This window comes from Octodon degus, unplaced genomic scaffold, assembly GCF_000260255.1.
Source record: "Octodon degus isolate 3935 unplaced genomic scaffold, OctDeg1.0 scaffold00059, whole genome shotgun sequence".
Taxonomy (NCBI): domain Eukaryota; kingdom Metazoa; phylum Chordata; class Mammalia; order Rodentia; family Octodontidae; genus Octodon; species Octodon degus.
This window is the reverse complement of record NW_004524635.1, coordinates 10,496,231-10,522,682: the sequence shown is the minus strand read 5'-3', so window position 1 is coordinate 10,522,682 and position 26,452 is coordinate 10,496,231. Positions and strand designations below refer to the sequence as shown.

The 26,452-nt window shown below is 35.7% G+C and overlaps 1 protein-coding gene across 9 annotated transcripts in view; it reads right to left on the bottom strand.

The window, feature by feature from the left end:
- The window catches only part of Rbms3 (RNA binding motif single stranded interacting protein 3), a 726,581-nt gene that overhangs the window by 42,498 nt on the left and 657,631 nt on the right, over positions 1–26,452 (bottom strand). For 8 of the 9 annotated variants that reach the window (XM_023718499.1, XM_023718500.1, XM_004634210.3 and 5 more), the window contains 2 exons: positions 21,534–21,644; positions 13,434–13,481 (listed from right to left, as the gene is read on the bottom strand). In XM_023718499.1, the coding sequence (XP_023574267.1) occupies positions 13,434–13,481; positions 21,534–21,644 (159 nt within the window). The remainder of the gene's footprint in view (positions 1–13,433; positions 13,482–21,533; positions 21,645–26,452) is intronic. The other variant, XM_004634209.2, reaches the window with a different exon arrangement.

The window sequence follows — 26,452 nt, the reverse complement described above, 5'->3', positions numbered from 1 at the left end:
TGGGAAATAAATTGTCTCCAACAGTGGGAGAATTTGTTTTGGATAGAAAAATGCAAAAATGCATACAACAGTTAGTTATGTATGTATCGTGAAAGTTAGAGTTTATATCACTATGTAAAGTATATTATACACCATCCCAACTTGAAATATGTTATGTCATTTCCTTAAACTACAATGACTGGGAGTATCACATCAAATAAACTTGGAAGATTTTTGGCGTTAAAATGCTGCTAAAATGTTAGTAAACTATGCTGTTGTGATGCAATATTTTAAAAGTTCTACAAAATAGAAACATAATTCTTCATTTAAAATTTTACTTAATATGAAAAATAGTAAAATCAGAAGATAATTGGCTAGGGAGATAATAGAATTTGGGTAGGTGGATAAAGAATTCACATAAAATGTAACAGAGATTTCAGCCTGCCAAGTCATCCAATTCTCAACCACTTTTGTAAAGAGGAACGGTGTTCTATAAATTCAACCTCAAATACCATCATGCTGAGATGTGTTGAGTAGATGTGGGGGAAAAATCTTAGGGGTCACCCTTGTTATGTCGGTCACCAAAGGAATCACAACAATTCTTGTCAGCATATTTATATTTATCTTTATATTAGTGCAGCCATATTTTCCTGTTATGTATGTATAATTTAAAATGATTCACATGCAAAAATGCTGCTAAAATGTTAGTAAACTATGCTGTTGTGATGTAATATTTTAAAAGTTCTACAAAATATAAACCTATAATAATAATAATTACTTGCGTTTCATTTTAGATTCTTTTCATGGGTGAGTTTTAGGCTCAAGGTCATAATGATTTTTAATTTTTGTTATCTTTATTCACCATGCTGTATACTACTTTATGTTACTATAAGTCATTTATATTTATTACTTTTATTCAGCTAAAAATGACAGCAAGCCAAAAAGGAAGATACATTTTCTATTTTTAGATATTAAAACTCCACTTTAAATTACTATTTTAAAGTTTTGATCCATTAAAGTAAATGTGAGGTTAATGATACTTCAAAAAATCCTGACAAGCTTTCCTAGTTGTAGAGAAAGGAGGCCTTAATTGCTTAAAATTTAAGATGAGTCAGGTACTTGTTAGGTGCTTTGGAGGTTCACCCAATTAATCTTCATATTATTATTACTGTGCACAGATAAAGAGGTATTACTATCTTGACTTAAGAGGAAAAGCAAGAGTCAAGAAAGTTAAGAAGCTCTCACAGTTAAATAATTATTAAATAATGGGATCAAGTATCACATTCATTCTCCTGACTCTCAACACTATTTCTCTTTTTTAGGCCACACTTTTTTCTACTTAGAGATTCACATGTATAAATGAGTAAAAACAATGCTGTCTAGTGAATTATCTGGTGAGGCCAACAGATAAACAAAAACAACCTTTACTTTGCCTTTCAACTGAGACTTTACAAAAGGCAAACTTCTCTTAACCTCATTGGCTGTCTTTATTTATGTTTTTGTTAGCAACTGGAGACTTGTATTTCCAACTTAATGTGTGAAGGGCTTTCAAATTAAACACTGTGGAAAGAAGTGCAATTAAAAGCACAGAAAATCTACAAACAATTGAGAACAATAATGGAGACATGCAGTACACCACATCCAGTTCCATTTGTCCTAATAAACAAACCAAAAGGAAATATACTTTATTTCACACTGTCAGCTCAGTGTGACAATCATTCATAGGAAGTACATTCATTCATAAAGTGGGAGATGCATGCTGAGGAACTTAACTGGCAGAATAATTCATCATTTTTTTTGTTATATGAGGAATATTGGATGTAAAGTAATGGATAATTATATCTATTGCATTTCAAAAAATCCAGGAATATTTTTTAAATGTTTCAATCATATATCACTTCAAGAAGGAAGAGGTTGGGCCCTTCCCATTAGCTCAGTTGTTTAAGTGTCTGCTTAAACAAAGCAATCAGGATGCTGTGGTTCAGTCTCCAGATTCTCAAGCCATACCAGACCTCCCTGAAGGAATCCTGAGCCCTGAATCATTAAAAACAAAACAAAACAAAACAAACAAAAAAAAAACTTCTGAACTTTGTAGAGGTCAGGGAGATGGCTCAGTAGAATAAGCACTTGCCTGGCAAGTACAAGGGCCTGAGTTCAATCCCTGGTTCTGCCAAAATAGAAAAAAAAAATAGAAGGAAGAGGTTAAAACATACAATTTTAATTCATAAAAAGCATTTCAGCAGGGACATACAGTTTTATGGTTCCAGTGTTTATTTTGCTTGGAGATAAACTAATTTTACATATAGTCTAGAGAAATGTTAATGTAGCTGTCAGGCTGTAGTTCTCCAGTATTAGATGTCTCAAGCGTGCCTCTGGCAAGTGCTGAATCATAATCAATTCATGGCTGGAGTCTCTTACTAGGGCCTCCAGTGCCCACTTTGTGCTGTGATTAAAATGGAAACCATGTGCTTTCAGTGGCAGATGTGCTCATTTACACACATGCAATTAGCTTACTTCAAACTCAACTGTTCTTTGAAAGTGCCCTATTTCTCTGTTGCCCTTCAAGTGGGCTCTGCCCTCTGGTGGATAAGAAAACCACTGAGTGGCTCCAGGTGCTGCTGCTGTGGCATGATTTAAGTCCATTATAACCAGCCCTTGAAGGGCTGACTGCAAAGACAGAATATTGTGATGCTGAATTTCCGTGGGTATTGCATCATTGCGTGGCATGTTGGTCAGTCCTTGCCACAGAGGACATACATCTCTCCAGCCCTATGCAACGCATGGCTTTCAAGTAAGACTAGGAAAGCTTTTCTTTACCTTCAGGGTACAAACAGAGAAGCAACCACTGAGGAGGAAAGGAAGGGTTAACAGTGCTCCATCAAGAGTGATGCCACTAGTCAGTGTCAACAGCAACATCAAACTACCCCATCTTGTGCATATAAATGTATGAAATTGTGCCTGTCATGTTTTGTAGCTGTTCTCCTTGCCCTCTCTTCATTAACTAATCCTCAAGTTCTCATTTTCCTTTTGTGTCATGTCTTCCTATTAGTATTTTTTCCTCTATATTCTTATACTAGGGAGACCATATGATATTTACACGTGGGTCTGGTTTATTTCACTTATGAGTATATCTTCAAGTGGCACCCACTTATATAAAAGTGTTTATCATTCTTTATAGCTGAGTAGTGCTCCACTGTATAAAAATACCACATCTTTCTTATCTATTCCTCAGGTGATGGGCATCTTGGTGGTTTCCAAAATTTGGCTATCACAGATTGTGCTGCTATAAACATAGGTACACATATATCACTATGATATGATGTTTTCAGTTCCTCCAGGAAAATTCCAAGTAGGGGGATAGCTGGCTTGAATGGGATTTCCAGTCCTAGTTTTTTAAGGACTCTCCACACTGTTTTCCATAGAGGTTGCACCAGTCTACATTCAAACCAGTAGTGGAGAAGAGTTCTTTTTTTTCCCCACAGCCTCTCCAATATTCGTTGTTGAGAGATTTCTTTATGATAGCCATTCATTCTGGGGTGAGATGGTATCTCAGTGTTGTTTTAATTTGCATTTCATGGATGGCTAGTGATGCAGAGCATTTTTTCATATATTTATTTGCTTCTTTAATTTCATCCTCTGAGAAGTATGTATTCATCTCAGATGCCCATTTCTGGATTGGGTCTTTAAATTTAGGAGCCCTAAAGTTTTTTAGTTCTTTATAAATTCTAGAGAACAGACCTTTGTCTGAGTGCTTATTAGTCAAGATTTTTTCCAAATTTGTGGATTGTCTTTTCACTTTGTTGGTAATTTCTTTTGACATGCAAAAACTTCTCAATAAGAGCAGGTCCGAGATGTTAATTATTTCAAGGGTTGCCCATGCCATTTGATTTTTGTTCATGAACTCTTTGCCTGCCCCTATGTCTTTAAAATTTCTTTCTAATTTCTCTTCCAGGAGATTTAGTGTTTCTGTTCTAATGTTTTGATCTTTAATCCATTTTGACTTTAATTTAGTACAAGGTGATAGACCTGGGTCCAGTTTTAGTTTTTGGCATGTAGAGAGCCAGTTTTTCCAGCACCATTTGTTAAAGAGGCTATCATTCTTCCAGTAAGCATGTTTGGCCCCTTTGTTGAAGATCAGGTGGCTGAGTGTGTTTGTAGAGGTTTCTGTGTCTTCTAATCTACTCCATTGATCCTCGGGTATATCTTTTTGCCAGTACCAGGCTGATTTTATCACAGTAGCTTTGTAGTATAATTTCAAGTCACAAATTGTAATGCCTCCTGCCTTATCTTTGTTGCCCAGGACAGCCTTTAATATTCTAGGTCTTTTCTGTTTCCATATGCATAAAATGGCAAAGGCAATGCTGACTATATATGCTGATACCTGTGAACAAAGCAACTGCACTAAAGAAAGCAATGTGTAATGGTAGGGTCATGCTTGGAATGCCTGTCATGCCGGTCTTCTAATTATGTACTACTTGTCATGATATACCAATTATGGCTATACTGTTTCTCAAGTAAAGTTTTGTTTTTTAAAAAAGGGTAATAAATGAAAACATGAGACAAAAAGTGTCACAGGACTATCGTGCTACAAGTTGTATATTGTTAGATTTCTAAATTTCTGTGTAAAAATATATAAATACGTACTCTTATTTTTTAATTTTTTAATCTTTTTATTCTTTTTTCTTCATTTTCTGGAGGGACTTGAAGTTTGCCATATTAATACTTGATGGAAAATACCTGTTCCATGTTATGTCTAAGATGTTTGATATTCGGACAGATAGTGAGGTTAGGCTCAACTGCCTATTTTATAGGGTAATAATATCATTAAGCTTCTCTTCTGGAGGGTTAACAATTTAAGTTTGCAGACCAAAAATTAAAGAAAAAGAAGGGCTACAAGGATAGCCAATATTTTGGCCCTAGCCTTTCAAGGTCAGTAAGGACTCAGGAAATAGGAGAACCTGTACTGTAACATCCTGTAACTCAATTGTGCCCCAAATTTTCTGATCAAGGAGATTTTGGGGCCATGAGGAAAGTGATCGATGATGTAGAGTGTGCCTAAGGAGTGTCACATGGAGGGAAAACATTCTCTCAGGCTTTCACAGAGAGCAAATTGGTCAAGCAATGGCCGTGACTCATCCACATGGCTGACACTGACAAGGGATCGACAAATTGAGGTACAGGGATTCAGGTTAAATCCTGAGGGGACTTGACTGACCTTATCAGATAAAAAAGCTACATTTCTTGTTACATAGGTCTTGCTCTTTCTTGGTATTAACCAAGCAGAAAAGTAAGAAAATGAAGTATTAAAAGTAAAGCCATATTAATATGATGAGCTGTAAACTGCTCAAGTCAACAACTTCGGACATTCATAGACTTATGGAAAACCCACTACTGTTATGGACTATTGGACTATATTGGGATATATTGCTGAATTCATGCACCTACAGTATTTAAGTGATAATGGAATGCCCTTCTACGACAAAACTAACCAAAACAGCGGGATACAAATGAACGACCATTTTGTATCTGTATACTCAAAATAGTTAGGATAGATATACAGCTCCATTCTCTTAATCCAATGAATAGAGAGGTTTGTTCTAATAGTATTTGAGACAGGATATCATATCTGCATCTTGGACAATGAAAACCACTAAGATAACAATATGCAATGTATTAATTATTGAAAATGTACTAGTAATCAGTTGTGAAACTGTCTCATTGCTATTTGTTTCTAAATAAAAATATTTTTAAAAAACACCCCAAGTGCTGTGACAAATATGTAAAATGTAAGTTTACTACAAATCCATTGGGGTGATGTATTTCTCTCCTTTCCTCTAAATTTATAGAAGTACAGAATTCTAAATCATACCAGGGGACATTAAACAGAGTATATACTTGACTTTCTTAGTTGATGATCCCTTATTGCTGGTACATAAAAATAAGTCCTTGAAGATCAATAAATGATGACAATATTAAAAATAAAAATGCATCTACAAGGTTTTAATATATCAGTACTCCAATTAATTATGCCATTCAAACTAAAACATTAAGACATGTCTCTGGACTGTCATTTAATGTCTTTCACCTCTGACTCACTGATATTTACTCTGCCTTTTATAAAATGAAAAAGCACAAAAATGCTAATTAAAAAGAAACTTCATATATCTCATGAAAATATTAGTGACTAGTAGTTAATATGGTATATTCATGAAGGCATACCCATTAGCACAGGATGAGCAACTTATATGTAGCTCATGGACAATGCCAGTTTGTTGCCTACTCTCTAAAAACGTTTTAGCGGAAGTTCTCATGTTCAGTCATTTCATCCTTTTTGCATGAGATGATGGCTCGTAGACTCTATGGGCTGCAAAGCTCAAACAGTGCACTATCTTGAACTGCTCAGAAAAAGCTTGTTGGATTATAACATAAACCTTAAGATTTTCTATGCTTCTGTCTTCCTGCCAGGGTGTGGGGAAACTGGATCAAAAAGAAAGATGTCTATCAGTACAGTCTATTTGCTTAAATTCCCTTTAGGATAAATTATTTGAATAGATAAATAAAAATTGTCCTACAGGAAAAGGTTTCTAAGGAAAGTCTTCCATTTTATAATTTAGTGAACCATGTAACTGTATCACATACCTGTGTTGAATACTCATATAATATAAGTCAAGTTTTGCAGGCGGCTCTTAATGATATTTGTCACATTAAGAAGCATTGCTTATAGCCTGCCTCCTTTTGGATTCTCTGTTCATTTGAGGGTAAAGATTAAAGGATTACATCCTATGCCACCTGGTCCTGTTTCCCTGTAGCATGGTAGGAGGTCCGTAATGTCAGCTGGATGAATCAGGAAGTAGGGCAAATTCATCTTTATTAGAATTTATTGAAAATAAAAAATTCAATTAATTAGTACATTTAAAGAAATGTAGTTTTGTAATCAAAGTAAGTGCACAGTATTTGAGAAAAGAAATGAAACTGGCTTTCATGTGTGCTTGTGGGAACACTTATAAATCTGTGTCAGGTCTTTTACAGTAAATACAATTTACCAGCTAATTATTACTAATTGGAGGTAGTAATGTTCTAATTTTTAATTAAGAGATGGAAATCATTTGTAATTTGATGCTGCTATCCATGAAAATGAATGTTGCTTCGAGCTTAAAGGCTTTGCTCTTTGAAGTAGCATAAATACTGTCCCTCACTCCCCAATGACATAGGGCAGTTTTAAGAAGTAACTCTCAACCAAGAAGAAGCCTTCTAAAGAGAAGCTTCAAGCAAATCTTTGGTTAAAGATCACCAATTTCAAGTGAGTGAGTCTTTCCAATGTACCGCATAGACTGTCACAAAAATTGCAAACAAACTGGATGTACTTTTAATCATGATTTCTATGAAAATCAGAACAAGTACACCTAGGAGGAGCTCCATGAATACAAATATGACATTTAAGAAGTTCACATATGACTAACACATTATTTTCAGTGAAACTATCAAATTGTACTAAAATATTTACAATTTTGAACTATTTCAGCATGTATGTAAAAGGATAGGGAGAGAATGAATCTTATTCCAGAAGCTTGTATAATTCTTTTCACTATACATTTTTAGTTGTTTTAGATTTTCTTTTTCTTTATTTTTTTAAAGTCAGTCTCAAATTCTGAAGTCAGCCTTTTTAGAAAAGGATGATGGATATGTATTATACAATTGTTTTCTGGGAGTAATTATTCTTTGCTTGATTTCATGCTGAAGCCCTTCAAGGAAATTAAGCCCAAGAAAGCCCAAAAATGTTGATGACAAATTGTCTACAGTTCTCGTATCTGCTTCATATAATCCAGCCATGTATAAAAGTGGTATTTTACTCTTCATTTGTTTATTGTTACTTCTGCTTAAAACAAAGAACATTTAAAGTATTAGGGCAAAATAACACTAAAACTATTAAGAAAAAGTAACATTAAAAAAAGAACAGATGTCTGATTTTGCATGGAAACTTAAAGGGTAGTTCCAGTCCTCTGTCTTTTATCTTGAAATGAACTCGGAAAAGGATACTCAAAGATAGATTACACTTTAGAGATAAATCAGAGGTTCCTTCTTTCTGAAATGGCTTCACTTTTTGGGGGGACACCAGCCCTCTTTTTAATTCTTTTTTTCAAGATTATTATTATATTTTTAAAATATCCACTGTTAAAGCTTAAAGAATAACGTTAGATTGTTTCTAAGCAAAGCACCCCTGAAGTAATGTAAAACTCTATTAAGCAAACATTAAACAAAACCTAAAAAAATAAAACTCACACACATAAAAATATCCCAGTTACATAGCAGCTTTGTATTTTTAATTATTCAGCTGCCTAAATCTGTCATGTCACTCAATGGGGAGAAGTAAAATCATTATTTGAAGATGTCATCATTCTCTATATAAAAGACCCCCAAAAATTCTACAAAAACTCCTACAATTAATAACCTAATTCAGGAATGCAGCAGGATGCAAAAATCAGCAAAATAAGCAATAGCACTTATGTATACCAGGAACAAACTCACTGAGAAAGATATTACAAAAAACACAATCTACAATGGCATCAAGAAAAATTACGTACTGGAAGAATTAACCTAACCAAGGAGTGAAAGAGTTCTGCAACTAAAACTACAATTCTCTGAAAAAAGAGATTGAAGAAGAAGGTATCAGAAGATGGAAAGATATCCCTCTGCCTGGATGAGAAGAAAGAATATGGTCAAAATGGGCACACTTTCAAAACTAGAACATAGATTTAAATTATCAAAATGGTAGCAGAATTCCTCAGAGAACTAGAGAAAACCAGCCTAAAATTCATATTAGAACAGAAAAGACTCAGAATAGCAAATCATGGCTTGTGTCTGCTGCCTCATGAGGTCACAGTTGAGATTTTTTTGAGGTGGCTGGATCTGGAGTGTCTGATGCTGGGATCAAGGATGTGTGACTACTAAATTATTTCCTTGATTGAGGTCACCTAGTTCTGGGCAGAATTAAGGATGTCCCACTCCAGCTGTGAGTGTTACCCATCTAAGCCTGGGTAGGCTGGTTGAACTACAGAGGGCAGAAAGAGGGACCTTGCTTGTTGCTTGCTGCTTGGTGCCTACTCTGTGATGCCCCTCTGTTATGTCAACCCGTCCTGGAGCCAGCCAAGTATGAACTAAACCTCCATGAACTGGGGGATACAGTGAAACTCTCCTCCTTTAAATTTGGAAATCAGCTATTTTTGTGTTAGCAATGAGAAAAGTAACTAGAGCAAAATCCAATGGCTCATTGTCAGGACTCCTGTCACTAGTGTCCTCGTTGGAAACCTTATCCTCTCCTTTCTCCTCACATACCTGTGGTGTTTCTTACAATCTTTATGTTAAACTCACTTTTCCGACACTTATCTTTAATATAATATATTCCTTGCTTGGCTCTGACCACATTCTCTGGGTAATACAGCTTAATTTCATCACGGAATCCCCCAAAACTCTCCAGGTCAGAGATGTCATCTGGGTTCAGGCACACAAACAAATGAATTTCCATTTGCAAGGACCACAAGTATCTCGAACTCAACAAACATGTTTGAGGCAGAATTCAGCCTTTGTTTTCATTTTCTTTGGTGGGGGGGGGACTGATCTTTCTTTCCATGGTTCAAATCCTGACAGACAGTACCTCAAACCTTTCATTGAAAAAAAAAAAACACTCTTTCAGTCATTAAGTGTTCATGAGTTGTTTAATTGTATGTCTCCCTGTCTTGACATTCAGTTGTTTACCAGCCTTTTGTGCTATCTGTCTTAGATTTAACTTCCCATGACTCGAGTCCAAGCCACTGTAACTTCTTTAAATTGTTGTGTTCAGTATTTCTCTTTTCTACTTTGGTCTTTCTTCCCTGCATTCTCCACATGATACCCAGATTTATTATGTCACTTTCCATCATCAAACATTGTTTTTCAGGGTCATAAGTGACAGAGTTTAAGCAACTATGCATGGTGGCGTTGCTGCTTTTCATCACAAGTTTAAATTCATTTTCTCTCCTCTTTTTTTCTCTGTGCATATCCTTGTACTATTTAACCACCTGTAGCTCCCTTAATTTGAAAACTTTCAAAAAATCATTTATTTACTTATTTATTTATTTATTTATTTGGTATAAGATCTCGCTATACATCTTAGACTCATAGTGATCTTTCTGCCTCAGCCCCTCCAGCTCTGAGATCACAGGTGTGCACCACCATGCCTTGTTTCAGTAGCCAGCATGGCAGGCATGGGGTTTCAGGGCCAGCACAGCACGCAGTTCTGGGGATCAAACCCAAGTCCTTGCGATTGCACAGCAGGCGCTAAGACTGCTGAACTATTCCCCCAGCCCAGCTCCCTCAATTTGGCATATCTTGTTCATATAACCTGTCAGACATGCTGCCTCCTTGGTCATGCATTGTCCCCTCTAAGATATTTTCAACTTACCCAGTATCCATGTATCCTTATGCCTATGTTTAGAGAATTCAACAGGGACTCCGTCTCTGAACTCTCCTCGTAAAGATAATTGTTCTTCCTTTGTGCTGTTGCAATGCTCATATGAATAAAGATTAACATAGATGTAGCTAATAATATTTGAACTCTAATTTTATGCAGGGATCTATTTAAGCATCTTAGGTATTGTAATTTATCCCTCCTTAACATCTGATACTTAGGTAAAACTTGCGATTTTTTTCATCAGAGAAGTAATATAAACTGCAGAGAAATGAAATAATATTCTCTGGTTTCCACAATTAGTAAATGGCATAAGCAGCTTCTATAATTAGGCATCTAAATTACAACTGAACACACTTAGTCCTCATGATAATTGAGGTACTCATGCCACTGTGTGGTAGAAACCTGTTCATCCTAACTTCCTAAATCATTAGAAGAAAGTGGCATCCCTGGCACTTGGCACAATAAACCACTTACAATACTTCCATAATGTACTTTTTAACAAGTAAAATAACAAGATGAAGAGTCCCTCAAAGAAAAAAAGTGTTCTCACTCCAAATCAGTTTGTACTGATCTGATTTTGCCTGTATAATATTAATTGACTTGCTGCGATTTAATCCCCTGCATACTCCTTCCTGTTCCTCAGAGTCTGCAAGTCCTGTACTATCCCTAGTAGACCTTTTCCACTCTTGTCTACTTGGTGAGCTCAGATTCACTTTTCCTAATCCAGCTCAGAATTCACTTTATTTCTGAGAATTTCAACTTTGTACCTCGTACTTTGAATATCATTCGTATGTTAAATTAGACCACACAATGTTTGCCAAGGATTATTTTCAACCCAAACTTCTATGTCCATCATTAGAGTATAGTATCTACTGTCTAAAATATGCTCAATAGATGTTTGACCTATTGATTGAATGAATTAGTTTGGGTTATATCTTGTCAATTATGAAGAAAAATCTTCAACATTAATAAATTAAAGCAAATCCAGTTGGTTCCTATGCTGGAAAATAATTGTATATTTGAATTTTTCAATATTGGTATTTTAGGATAGCTTTGAAGGAGATATTACAGTAGCTAGTTCATTTTTCAGGTATGGCTGGGTAAAAGTCATGCAATTTTACAAACATCTCTGATTGCACTCTTATTGCACCAGTCACTTAAAAGACATTGTAGAATGGTAAGCATGTTTCTCTTTAGAGATAAACAAAAAAAATCTGTACAAGTTATTACATAGGTCAAGCTACAAAGCCACTCTTATGTAGAGAAGACATCTATAAAATAATTCAGCACATTATTTTTCATAGTAATGCTATATTGGTTCCTTCTTTTGTATTCCACTTACGGGAAGACAGCATGTTTTTAAAGTAAATGTGTCATATCTGGGCTTCTGACTTTTCTCTGCGATATTCTTTATCATTTTCATCAAGCTCACACAAAACTATTATATTAAATTTGTTAAACTATTTTTATCTAACCACTTATATGCTCAAAATTTTTCAAGGACTAGAGTCTATTAAATCAGATGAGATCTTCAGAGTTATAGTTTCTAACCAGGGTTTCAGTTGACTTGGTAGCACTTGGTACAAGGTGTACATAATAAGCTTTGCTTTTTGAATCATATTCTTGAAAGAGTGAAACCAGGATACATAGTAGAGCGTTCCAGATTGTGCTATTTAATATTAACACTGGTAAATAATCAAGAATAGATGCTATTAGTTAAATAAAAATGCTACATGTCAAACAAAATAGAAGCCTAACCAGTCAGACAGTCACCTCCTGGATCCTCCACATCTTAAATAAAAATGGCACATCCAGAATTCGTAGGTCAGATACTTTGGAGAAAGATTGCGATATTTTAAGTAACAGAAATGTATAGACATCATCCAAAGGACTGACGTGACTTCACAGCTAAAAACAAAGCAATTATTTTTTCAGTGGGGACATTCCAAAAATTTACCCACGTGCATCACTAGACAAGTTCACAAGATACACAACAGAGGTCACCCCTCGCATGCTGGGGGGGGGGCAAGCTGAGTGCCCAAGAGCAGGATGCTCTCACTGGGAATCCCCTGTCTTCTGGCCCCTGTGGCTGTCCTGCGGACTCCTCTCACTCTACTTCTGGACATTTTTTTTTTTTTTTTTGCTCTGTATCTTTAATGCTCTTCTGAGTTTGAATTTATGTTCTTGCCATCTAACATGTCAGTGGATCAATGATTTCAAATCACTTCAGACTGCCAATATTTTATTTAGCTCAAAACATCAACATAAATGAACAGTTGTACTCATTTTACTCTTTGCAAGAAATCAAAATTATTCCAAATTAAGATGAATACACAGGTCCACACAGTTTAAAATAGAAACAAGCCTATTCGCAAACAAACACCTGTTACAAACCATACCGCTCTACTCTAGGAAGTTTTAATTTGCTAGTTAAAATTCTGACATCCCTAATGTATTCTCAAAGCAACCTCTGTCATGTTGTTGTACAAATATTATATTGGTAGATTTACTCTCATAAACAAATTGTCATTTTTGGAACAAATTTGAAGTTTTAATTCATTCAACAAATAGTTATACTGAGTACCTACTATATGTCAGACCCTGTGCTGAGTGCCAAGTAAGCAAAATGGGATGACTGTTTAACTTTTGAATAATTATGGTCTATAAAGCAGTGCTTCTCAATTTATTTTTATTAATCGGTGATTCTTTTGCTAAACATACTTATGTCACTTTTCAGAAATCGTGATGACCTTGTCTAACATTAAGAATCACTGATATACAAAATATAGACTCTCTCTTTTGTGTATCCTTGATAAACAAAATATCTTAGAGCTCTTTTTTTTTTTTTTACTTTAAAAACAACACATATGCCCCGCGCCAAAATGAAATTCAAATTTCCCATACCCACTGCTATTGAGAATCACTGCTTTAAAGAGTTTTGGCAAAAACCAGGCAACCTCCATCTCTCCCCTCCAATCAAGTCTTAAAGGAATTAGAATTTTCCTACCTGACACAACAGCTGGTGAAGTATCATAATCCTGTCTTGGGATTGAATCTTTGAATGAAAAGAGCATGAGAAAGAATGCAATGAAGTACAAAAGAAAATAAAACAGAATCTTAGCTTTAGAAAGGCCCGTTGCATGTCTTACGGTCACCTAAATCCCTACTTTCAAGCGTTCAAGGCACTGTCACTCTAGTTATAGTTGATGCTCAAGTTTGATAGACACCATGGCTCCCACTAGCACCATGTCATACCTGATGTCAGGTCAGTATAATCTGCTGGGACACTGCTGTCCTGGAACATGACAATCTTCTGTCTGTTCTCTTTCTTAGGGAATCAGTGAGAAAGGTTTACTCTCTCAGGCTGACACAAACTACTACAGGCAGCCTGTCTGGAGGAGGCTCAAAGCATGACATAAAGGGAAGTCCCAAGGAATGAAAAGAAGAATGATAATTTGAAGGAGATAAATAAAAACTTTGTACATTTTCATATTGTATGAGGTGGGAAGTGCAACTTCCAGCCCCAGTGGCACTGTTAGCTGCTGTGCTTCATATGGCTGTCTGGGACCCAAAGCTGAGGCGTTTCTCTGTTCTACACAGAGAAGATTTCTGTGTTGACACTGTGGACCAGAAATTCATAGACCACAACTTAATGAACAGACTATGCCTTTCTTTTTCCAATGTCTCCTAACACCAGAGGTGACATATTTTAGGAAAGCATTATCAAATTGCATGGCAATCTTTGAAAAATTTAGGTTCATGGGGAACCAAATATATCCATGGTTTTGAAGATAAAAAATGAAGATTTGGCTCAACATATCTTACTTAGCAAGGGATTGTTAAAATGGGAAAGGAGGACAGAGCTGTACCCTTAAAACCCCTTTTAAAGGAGGAAAACTTCTGGTTTTGTTTCACATGCAAATAAACTGCCCCCACCATAGTTGTTTGAACCCTTTTTAATAATGGATTCTATTTTGCAAGCCAATGCCCTGAATTTATTTTTCAACCCATTTAAAAACTTTTGGACCACCACAAACTTCTTAGTTTCATCTCCTGCCACAAAAGGATAGCATTAATCATTCTCCAGAGTAAAAGACACATGGGAAGGTAAATAAGAATTTAAACATTGCAGAACATGTGGACAACAGAAAACACTGACCAGAGTAGCCAAACGCAACCAAAAGCATAATCATGAGTTCTTACATTTCTCAACAAGTTCACTGAACTAGTGGATTGAGTATAATTCCCCAATTTAGAAGCAACAGCATCATTTATATGGTATCTAATTATTTTGTTAATACTGGTAGTAAGTCCTACCTTTTGAGAAAATAGCAATCACATATTGCCAGTATAAAGTAGACAAACCACCAGAAAGAAAAAAAAAAAAAAAGATAATCATTAATTTTGACACCACACCTTTGATAAGTTTCCAAAAGTATACTCATAAAATTTAAAAGGAAATAATCATAAGAAAATAATATTGATGGCTGAATAGTTGGAGAATATAGAAGTATAATGTTAAAAATAAAAAAAAAATTACCTCAGATAACTTACTTTAAAATGATTATACTTGCTTTGTATTTCTTTACACCATTACTTATACATTTTATTTTCCACAGTGGGCATTATATCCACACATACAAGTTTTCTTTCATTTTTTATATAACATTTGAAACTACTTCTGCCCTAATCGATTTATACTGTTATAGTTAAAGGCTGTTTTACATTTCAATTGATGGATACTTTATGATTTGTTAAATTTTTCTTCTCGTCACACATTGTGGAGAACAGTATCGAGTACTTTTGAAGCACAAAGGCTTTGTTATTCTGGAGTATTTTAATCAAGTATCTGTGCAAGTCTGTAGCTGTTTTTTCTGCCAGGGTAAATGTTCTGAATTGTTTTGACTGCCTCCTTCGCTGTCCTATAACCAGTGCTGGGGAGAGGCATAGGTCACTCCTGTCATACAACCATTGTTTGAAGATGCTTGGTTGTGAACAACATCCTCAGAAGTTTGCATTAGTGTGATGACTTGACTTTATTTGGTGGGATATGTTAATGGGTTACTTGTAGTTTCCATCTTTTGTTATAACTTTATATATATTCTGCAACATTCTGTTCCCCTTCTTACGGATGACTTGCGCATATTTTGGGCATTTTATGTATTAGGAATTTTTATTCAGTTGCTAATTAATTTGATTATGCAGTCTCTATTTGAAACATCAATGCTTTAAGATTTACTTAACAGACATTAGTATAAAGCCTCCTGAATTTTATATTTTAAGGTTACTCTTCAAAAGTCTGTTATTTTGATATAAGATTGAGCAATTTTTTTAAAAAAAACTATTGCTTTTTAACCTATATTTCTTTTGTTTTACCATTTACAATTAGCTGGATTTTTTTTTTTTCTGAAACAAAATTTAAGGAAAAGTAACATCATTTATGATACTATGTATTGAATCATGAATCTAATATTTTGTTGCTTTTATAATTTCCATCTTAATGCTTACATGGAGAAGGAAGGGAAAAAATGAGAGAAAGATAAAATAGAAACAAAGCTTTTGTAAACAAGAAAGGGAAGAGTGGTTGAATGGAGGGGGGAAATGGGAAAAAAAGAATGAAAATATATCATGCATAGGTCAAATTCCTGTGATGAATATGATCATTATATATATCCAATTATACTGATAAACAATTACTTTTAAAAAATTGATACCTAGTAATGGTAAGTAAAAAGACAATATCTAAGCAGAGTGAATAATTCAGATTTTCACTCGGTATCATCATATTTTAGAACAGTAAAGATTAGTTGTGACGGCAGACCTGAGAGAACTGTGGTGCACAATGGAGGGAAATTACAAGACTACTTTTCTGAGTGGGTTACGGCAGCGCCATGGGAATCCAGTGATGTCACAAATCACCAGTGGCTTGGAGAATACAGCACTAACTGCAGATAAAGAGGCTTCAGAACAAAAGCTTTTTATTTGTTTCCAAAGATTTGGGTGACATTGTAAGCCACTGATGAGGAGCAACTCAACTGAACAAATGAAAGGGAGATAAGAAACTTGTCACACAGGACTGTCATGCAATTTGGAGGAGTCTCAGAACACAGCAAGGTCCCTTGTGGCTTCTGCTAAAGCTTACACTTAAGGTGATAAGAAATTATGGATAACAGGGTTGCTTCTGTCAAGGGAATCCTGTGACAAAAATAAACCAAGGCAGATCAAGCTAGAAAAATTCACCAAGGTCAGCAGAGCCATGAAATACAAGTTACAATGCTTACATAGAACTCATTTATTTTAAGGCCGACAGGTTTGTCTAGCCTAAAACTAGGTAGAAAATTGAACAATAAACATTTTAAATGAAAATTATACAGAGTGCTTAATTAAACGACAAGCTATCAATTTCAAACTGGGGGGTAATGTGATATGAAATACATCTGCTTTTATGAAGATTAAATATAAAAGAGCTTTTGGCTCAACACAATTCCTTTAGCTAGGGCTCTTAATTAGGAAAGTGGTACATATGCTATAACTTAGTCTTTCTTTTAAAAAAGAAACAAACTGAGTCAAGCTCCACCTCTTAATACCCATGATCTTTAACTACACCATAAAGTTATGCACTGGATTTTCCTGTGTTCTGTCCTGGGAACCCACGCTTCTTGAAGCTGAATTTCCTGTCTTTATCTTTGTTATCACTGATTAAACCTTTCTTTGCAGAATTTCAGTAAATTTGGCTTTCAGAAAGTCTCCAAAGATTTCTGAACAGGAGAGTCCTCACTATGTCATCTTTGGCTAGCATGGCAATGGTCACGTGGTACAGAATGAGTGGGAGAAGACTGGGAGACTGAATACAAGAAAGTGCAGTTGGGAGACTTACTGACACGAAGCACATAAGGCTCAGGGCAGAGTCCCTGGAACTGTGGAAGACAGAATGTACCTGGCAAAACCAGTGTCTGTAAGACACAGTCAGTTGGATTTAAATATTCTATGCGATGGTGAGGGAGAAGAGAACATCTACGTTGAGTTGGTGCATGAATGCAGTTTGGCTACATGCAAATGATTATGGCATTAGCTTGAAAGAAAACAGGGTGTAGGAACACACGAGAGGGAAAGAATTAAGTTATAAGGAAGCTAAGGGAAACTCCTGAGCTTAGCTCTGGTCAGGCTGACTTTGAGAAACTGGAGGGAAATTTATATGGAGAGAGCAAATAGTTGGGAAATGAGTCATTCTAAGATGAGGTTAGCAGGGAGGACTCCAATAGAGGAATCCTCAGTGTGAAAGGTGAGATTTAAAACCATGAAAGTGGATTAGCTCCCTAAAGGAAACCATGGAGACCGGTTAATCTGAAACCGTGGTTTAGTGAATATAAGAAAGGGAAAAGGAATGGCCAGAGAAATTAGAGGAAAACCTTGTGTCACAGTCACTCACATGGAGCTTTGGGGGTCAAATTGGGCCCCAATATTCAATTTCAGGAAAATATTGCATGGAAATCCAAAGTCAGATTACCTTGAAAACTTGGAAGGTATGACCACCCTGGGTCTGTACACCCATGTGGCAATAGCTGCTTGGATTTCAGTGGCGGCTGGCTGCCCTCTCTAGATGAGGTATCTCTATTCCAGTCTGCCCAAAACACCACCTTTCCCTACTGTTTGTCCAAACTCAGGCAGATATTTTACTTTTAACTGCATTGGAAATAACTTTAACATATATTTTCAATACCATGTACATTTGTACGAAATGTTCACATGTATAATATAGAAAAACACAGAGCATGTGTTTTCCTATTTTGAGGTATCCATTTGAATTCAGCCAACTTCATTCATTAATGTAACCTAGGTAGATTGTAGACATTTGCCTTTGCAATCCTAAATGAGTTTTATAGCAACTTAAACAAAGTGGAAACGTTTTTAAAAATTAATTACATTCTCTGACATAGAGAAAGTAAAAGAGTTGTTCTGTGTGTGTTTTTTCTTTTTCTTTTCTTTTCCTTCTTTCTTTTTTCTTTTTTCTTTTTTTTTTTTTTTTTTTGTATTTTAGGGAAGAGTTCACAGAGTGTTCAGGGACTCACTACTAGATCAGACTCATAATGATCCACCTGTTTACAGCCTCCCAAGTGCAGAGATTATAGGTGTGTGCCATCACACCCAGTCTCAATTGCTGACTCAGTGTGCCTCAGGGTCTGCGCTGGCATGGCAGGCCCGGGGATCAAACCTCTGGGCCCTGGGCCTGCTTGCAGGAGCTTTAATCTGATGAGCTATTTGGTGCTATGTGATTTTAATAAGGTACTATTTGAGCTAGATTCCCACCAGTTAGAAGCCATTGGAGCTACAGAGTTAGGGGTTCTTCATTTGATAAGTGCCTACAGGATACACTACACACTATGTTAGGTGTGCTGTGGATATCATTTCATTTAACACAACATACTGGAGTATATAAAATAATATTCTTAATTTTATAAAAAGAAGTGAAGGTTTAAGGAAGTTAAATAACTAATTTAAACATACATAACAATAAAGAAATAGAGCCAGACTTTAAACTCTAGTTTGTTTACAGAGTCCCTGGACTTTCCATAACATCAGGTTGCTTTTCCTATCATAGGAAATATTAGAAAGATAGAAGCAGGTGGGAAAACTCAAGTTTCAATAACAACTTCAATGACTTAATAGTCACTCCAAATGCCACTCAAAAATTCAGATAAAATAAATCTATCACATTACGTCCAAGTACTAGAGTGACAGATTAAGGAAGGAAAAAGTCAGCATTCAGATCATTAAGCACACTCTATCATGTTTTGTTTAATAAATAAACAGACTAAAAAGTGTTCTCTCTGCCTATCCAGAACTTCATTAAATTTTTAACATTTCGCAAAATTATATGAGACTTATATTGTATGAAAACATTATTTATTTGCAAAGTTAAAGGGAGAAAACAATGAAAGAAGCAAAAATCTCTAAGAAAGGAAGTGGTATTTATCATTATAGAATTATTATTATTATTATTATTAATTATTATTACTGGTTATTACCAGATGAGTACAAGTCATACTCCCACATAACTTATTCTTACTTAAAATGCTCAAATACACAATTATACATATATACATAATTGAATATATATATATATATATATATATATATATATATGAATCAACTACAATTTTGACCTTGTTCAGTCTCATTTACATTATTCTTCAATTTCCTGAAAGATCGAGTCATATACTCAACCTAACTGTTGAATTTTTCCTTGTTCACACACTTAAACATTAGCAGGTTCTGGCTTTGCTTTTGACTCAAAAATGTAAAACTTATGAAAGTTTTCTTTCTGTGCTTCACATTTTAACTGCCTCTGTTATATTCCACTTTGCCAGGAGAATTTCCTACCTCATTCATTCAAAATTCATAATTATTGAAGGACAGGAGCTTGATGTTGTGAAGGGCAACCTCCACTGGGAGCATGATTGAATTCAAGCCTGCTTAGTATTAATTGCTTTTTTCATTGCATGGTGGCTACAAATAATCCTTGAACACCAAGAACAAAACTATTATCTTCAAATCCTCTCCCTGATGAAAATTACCTATACCTCCGTTATAAATAAATGTAAATTTTTTGTTTGATTTTTTGAGACAGAATCTTGCTGTGGAACTTGGGCTCGTCTTGTGCTCACTTTAGTATTCCTAGGCTGGTCTCGAACTTACAGCCAACCAATCTTAATCATGACTTCTAAGGCTCAAGGTCAGAAACATAAGAAATCATTTGATCAGTCCAAGGTTTCAGACATCAGTAGCTTTCTATGTGTTCAGCAGCTGAAGCCTTAGACAGAAGTGCTTTATCAATAAAACCTAGTTTCTTTATTGCAACTCTGTGACTCTTTCCATTAATAGTGTGAATTCCTTCCCATGTAGGGTGATTTACTGAGGCCTCAGGAGAGATGTCACAAACTTCTGATATTCTACAAAGTCTACAAATCCATATTCTCTACTCAGCAAGCTAGTCACTGATAGAAGACAAAATCTCCCATTCACAGTTAGTGTGCACATCATACACAGATATTTGTAGATCATGTCAAGAAAAGTAGAATGACATGTAAAATCACATAATTGGGGGCCATATCAAGATCAATATTGAAACTTCACTGAGATAAGAAGATGCCATTGTTCCCAGGCCAGATAAAAACCACAAGGTTTAATCAAGATTTAAAATTAGGATTCTTGATTTTTAGTCCAGTGTTTCTTCTACATTCTCTAAGCTGCATCATTCAGAAGAAACAAAAATATAGATTTTTTTGGTACATCTTAAAAATGCCAAGACAATTGGCATTAAAGTTTAAGAGAGACAAAACTGCTATTCCTGGTGTCACATGATGTTCTCAGGAATAGCAATAAAGTTTTAGCAAAGCTGTAGTAGATATTCGTCTTGAATAATTTTTAAATTACTTTTAAAGTGTTTTTAAAAAAGTAACATTTTCCCACAATTTTAAATATGTCACTGATATAAAATCAAGGTGACAAGAGGCTTTTTTCAGTGCACTTTTGTTTCTAAGTAGAAATAAGACTATTCAGCACTTCTCCATCCTAATGAAGGAGATTAGGCTCATTAGAGTCACTTTCGTTTTTTTAGTACCATCTATGTCAACATATCAAAGAAAAACATCAAAAGAACTGAATTCTGCCAAGCTCTCAATTACCATTTATAATTTTAAATATTGAAAGCAAATAAAAAGCCCTTCTGTCAGTTACAGACACAGCTGCCCCTTGTGGAGAAACTGGATATTATACTAGCTGCATAGGTGAGCAACTGGGAAAAGAAACCAGGCTAAAGAATACCACCCCTGGGTCTAATTGTGCATGTGTGCAAAAGGACACCTTCCCCCCCCCAAAAAAAAAAACCCAGCAGATCTCGTGCTTTATGCCCTAATATTGAAAGCATCTGGTATTTACATGCTGCACTATAGAACCCTCAGATATTTCCCGGAAGCTGACATCCATGCCCAGCACATTCTCACTGGCCAGTTAGGCAGGGATACAGAGCCAGCGGTATCAGCTAATAGAGCGTGATGGACCTTATTAAAACCCACTAAGACAAAGCAAAACAAACTCTTCAGCTCACCGTTCCCGTTGTGCCCAATGAAAGGTGATTCATCTGCTGCGTCAGGGGCCCCATCATGTTTGTTGGCTGCATTGACATCGGATGGTCCATTGTTGGGGTGATCACAGCACCCTACAAGCACAAACAAAGTCTGTCTGAAAACACCCCACAGGAAGACAACTTCTAAGCCCAAGTGCAGTATACTGTATTTTTATATTGATATCAAAAATTTTTATTGTTGGCTGAAAGGGCTAAATTCAGGGTGACATGATTTTTTAACTCACCCATGTCACTTTGTCTAAATATCCAGCCTTAGCAACTTTCCTTCTTTGATGAGATTTCTATGCGATATGGCTAAAGCATCTATCACATTTCCAAAAGTTAACCTAGAACGTATTTAAAGAAATCGTATATAACCTCTATCCTGCTGTCCTAAATATAAGCTTTTCTGATGAAAGATGAATATTACTGGAAATACTTACCTTGTTCTTAAATTGAATCAAATTTTTACTTTATTCTTTTTGTGCATGATTTACACAGGTAATTTTTGATCCCTATATAGTATGCCGCTGGGGAGGTACTGTTCTTATAAATGGCTTTTTGACCTGATCTCTTTGAAAGGCATACTGCAATCTAAGATTAATTACCTAAAATAAAATTTATTGTGTTTCATGCCATTTTTTCTGAATCATTTGACCTATTTTCTGCCTTAGACTTCTACCTTCCGATTCTCCCTTAACCAGCTAAATTAGAGAATGTAAAAATGTGTTTTAAAAACAAAATTAAGAAAAGCTAGGACTGAATGGAAATTTGGAAGATTATATAATTCAAATGTTTCCTATTTGATATTATAATAAAAGGTGGTACATATCTTCAAGATCTGTCCACCAAAAATACTCACAAGAAAATGCTTCCTAAAGTAATTTTCCTCAGTATGATCAAGTCTTTATGGCATTGCCCAAATCCAGCTTCCTGAATATACCTGTTAAAAGATCAGGGTCTAATGCTCAGGGTCCTTCCCTGTGGACTCCTGCTGATTAAGTTAGGGGGACAATAGAAAGTGAAACATTTGGATATATTTGATGTATAGAATTAGCTTTGACATTTAGACTTTTGCTCTGAGATCAGCCAAAAAAATGTGTATCTTATTTTATAGGGCTGTAGTTTGTAAATGTATGTAGTAGTGCATTTGTTTGAATTTCTTGATGAATTTGTGAATTATATAATAGGGTACTTCTTAAGTGAGAGACATAAATAAAATATAAATAAAATAAATGTTTACTTAATTGTAATTGAAGCAGGCCATATTTTCTTTCTGCTGCTGGCATTTTATTACCAATCACAACTTCATTTTTCCCTTTTAAGTAAAAGTACTTACTGGCCTTCATTTTTAGTATTTGTTGCACCTGACCAGAAGTAAACACTTCTTAAATCACCTAGGGATAAATTATAGGATTACCTCAGAGTTAAGATGGATGTCTTGAAGCATTTTATTTTTAAACCAAAAAGTGGCACTTTCCCAATATTCTAATTCTTAACAGGAACAAAACTTCAGTTCTTCTCTGTACTTTGAGATTTAGGTTATCTTAGACTACCTGCCCCTTGACAGTCCAATACTGAGTTAAAACTGTCACAACTTCAGAAATCCCTCAATCCTAGTCAGCCCAGTGATCCTAACCACAGAGGGTATCATTTATGTAAATGCTTGATAAAGGCAAAATTACGTGTGTGAAGTTATTTTCTACTCAGCGCACAGTGGATGCACCTTGCTCTGCAAGGCGATTCTAGTCTTTATTTGAGAGGAAGATGCAAACGAGGTAAGCAAGCATGTGACAGATCAATCAACATTCCCATTTGGGGAGGGTGTGGAGAGAGAAAACCTGTGCTCAGAATTCATTCAAGAAAGCCTGTCTGCACTCTTGCAGAATCTGCTCAGCGAAAGCGATATGTGGGGACTGATGTGATTACAGATGCCAGTGTGCTGCCTTTGTGCTTCAACCCGAAGCCTGGCAGACAAAAGGAAGAAGTGGGAAGGGATTTGTCATAAATCTGAATTCTAAATAGCAAACAGGGACTGAAAGGAAAATAGTACAAGGGAAGCGTTCCTTCCCTAAGTTATTGCAAATAAGTGAACAGCTATAGACAGGTTCTTAGGGAGTTCTTAGGAGGAGACTAAGTAAGAATTTACATTATTGCTCATAGTAAAAATGTTCAATGAAGAACAAATTTGCACAAATTATTAAGAACATAAATTCTTTACTCTCAAAGGAATGGGAGAAAATTACAATTACTGAGTGAGCTGGAAAAGAAGTGACAGAAACTCTTTAGAGAATTTTCTTGATGATATTTTCCAGGGACAGTCAATTTAGGGAGCTTTAGGGTTGGTTGATGTTTGTAAGTTTCTTTCCTTATCAAAGAGAACAGAATCTCTTTTGTGTTGTATTGTACAGAAGAAAAAAAGACAAGAAAAAAAATCTTACGGTTTTTAAGGTAACACCAAAGTCCTCCACCATCATTGTGCCTCATTCGATACACTGTCAAATCCAGTCCTACTCTGTACATTTAAGCCACAGAATGAAGAGTGTTTTAACAGATGTTGCCAACACATTAACGGTAATTTTGGTTACTTAAAATGTATAGAATGTGCTGTCTGACAGGGTTCACTTGGCAAATGGTAAAGCAAGAGAAAACAGATTTTTCACTTTAACTTCTCCGGATGTCTGGATTTGCTCAAAGTTTAAGTTGCAAAGAAAAATATTGCAGCATGCTGTAATTCCACTAAAAAGCACTATGACGGAACAGCTGATGGAGTGTCTGGTCCATTTTACTCACTGCATCTGCGAAACAAAGTTGCCCCCACTCAATAGATAAAGGGTGGGTCTGGTCACTCAAGTTTGGAACTAAACAATTTCAATAGTAATTTGGGTCCAGTTTCTAAAGATCATCATGTGTGGATTAATATAAATGATCTAAGTCTGGAAAACATCTGTGTTATGAACCTTCTCATATTTGAGACAAACCTGAAGTCTTTGATTTTTCATCAGTCTCTTACCTGAAATACATGACCATGCACATCAAGGAAACCATGGGCAGCCCTTCCCCCATAGCTGGTTTAACACTTGTATCAGGTGCAGAACAAACTGTCCATCCTAGTATTCTTATCATAATCAGTATCCTAGGCCAGTGCCACTCCGACTATGATGCATGAGTCCACAGCAGAAATAAACCTAGAATTAGGATTTCTGGAGTTCTGGCACTGAATGTGTGTTTCAGAAAGGAAAACAGGTGATGCTGATAAGCGCTACCTTTTGAGAAGTATGTTCTAACTACCAAATTTAACTGTGGAAGTCAATGACATAGTTTCATAAAGACAATTACCATTATCTCATTTATGATGTTTGTCATTTATCAGTTTTTATCTAGTCTTACATAATATCTGGAACTTTAGGTGATAATCACATTGAATCCTGTTAAATTCAAAAAGGTTAAATCTGTATTTTTGTTGAGTTTAACTAGAATATGATATTAATTATTCAAACATTTGATTGCTTTGCTGGTGTTGCAATGGATTTGTGAATCTTTCTTTGGTATCTTAATAAGCCTTGTGTTTGAAAATATATGAATGTCATATTATACCAATCCCTATAGTGATTTATGCAAATGGTTATTAAAATTTTATCACTAGTCATTCAACATAACTTTTTAAAAATATATATACCCATATTTTGTTTTGTTTTTCAGTATCCAGGGTTGAACTCAGGACCCTGCGCTTCTCAGGTAGGCATTTATTCCACTGACCTATCTCCCTGGCCTTTGAGCTATCTTCCTGGCCCTATAACTTTCAAAAATGCGGTTTAAAGTCACTAGTCTTCCTTCTCCTGTGTTTTATTTTTATGTGTCACTTTTCACTATTTCTAGAATAAGCAGCTAGTTTATATTGCATATACACAAGTACTTTACAAACACAAAATAGAGTATAGAGAATAATGTTATGCTTACAAGTATTATAGTTAGTCTAAATGATTTCCTAATAGGAACAATGTTTTTATAATATGAACTGTGGGCTGGCCAAATAGCTCAGTGAATGAAAGTGCCTGCAAGCAGGCTCAGGGACTGGGGGTTCGATCCCCAGGCCTGCTGTGCCAGCCTTGCCTCTGGAGTGCACTGAGACTTCAATTGAGACTGGGCGTAGTGGCCCGGCCTGTAATCCCAGCTCTTGGGAGGCTGTAAACTGGTGGATCACTATGAGTCTGATGTAGTAGTGAGACCCTGAACACCCTGTAGACCCTTTCCTGAAATACGAAAAAAAAATGAATTGCATAAATCTTATTTAATTTGGGGAATAGCTATCTAAACATACTATCCCATGATATTAGTGCAAGACATTCTTTGGCTTATACTATATGTGGAGATACTAAATATTTTGTTTTGGTTGTTTGATGTCAGTATAGTTTTTGCAGGTGTGTATATGAACAGAGGACAGAATTTAATAAGTGGTACTGTGGAGAAAAAAAAAGAAACAAGAAATTCTTCCATTCTCAGAAATAATCATTTTTCTTCTGCTCTCTTGATAAATTGCCCACCAACCTGGGGAGAAATTTGGCTTTAATATAATATGCACTTCATGAATATTGTTATGGCTTAGAGCTAGGTGACTCCCCACAGCCTCACACACTCACAGGTGGACTTTTGAGAGGTGATTGGATCATTGGTGGGTGACACTGGATTAGTCCACTGTTTGGTTCTGCTTAATTCTGAGTGAGAATGATGGACTTACCACCATGTGTTTGTGTGTGGCTCTAACCAATAGGCTTGTTCCCTGGATGTAACTAAAAGGGAAAGAAGGAAGCTTTGCTGATTCCTACTTGCCTCATTATGGACTGTTTCTCCTCTCCACTGACCGCCTCTGTAGGATGCATATGGACTTAAGCCTCTACAAT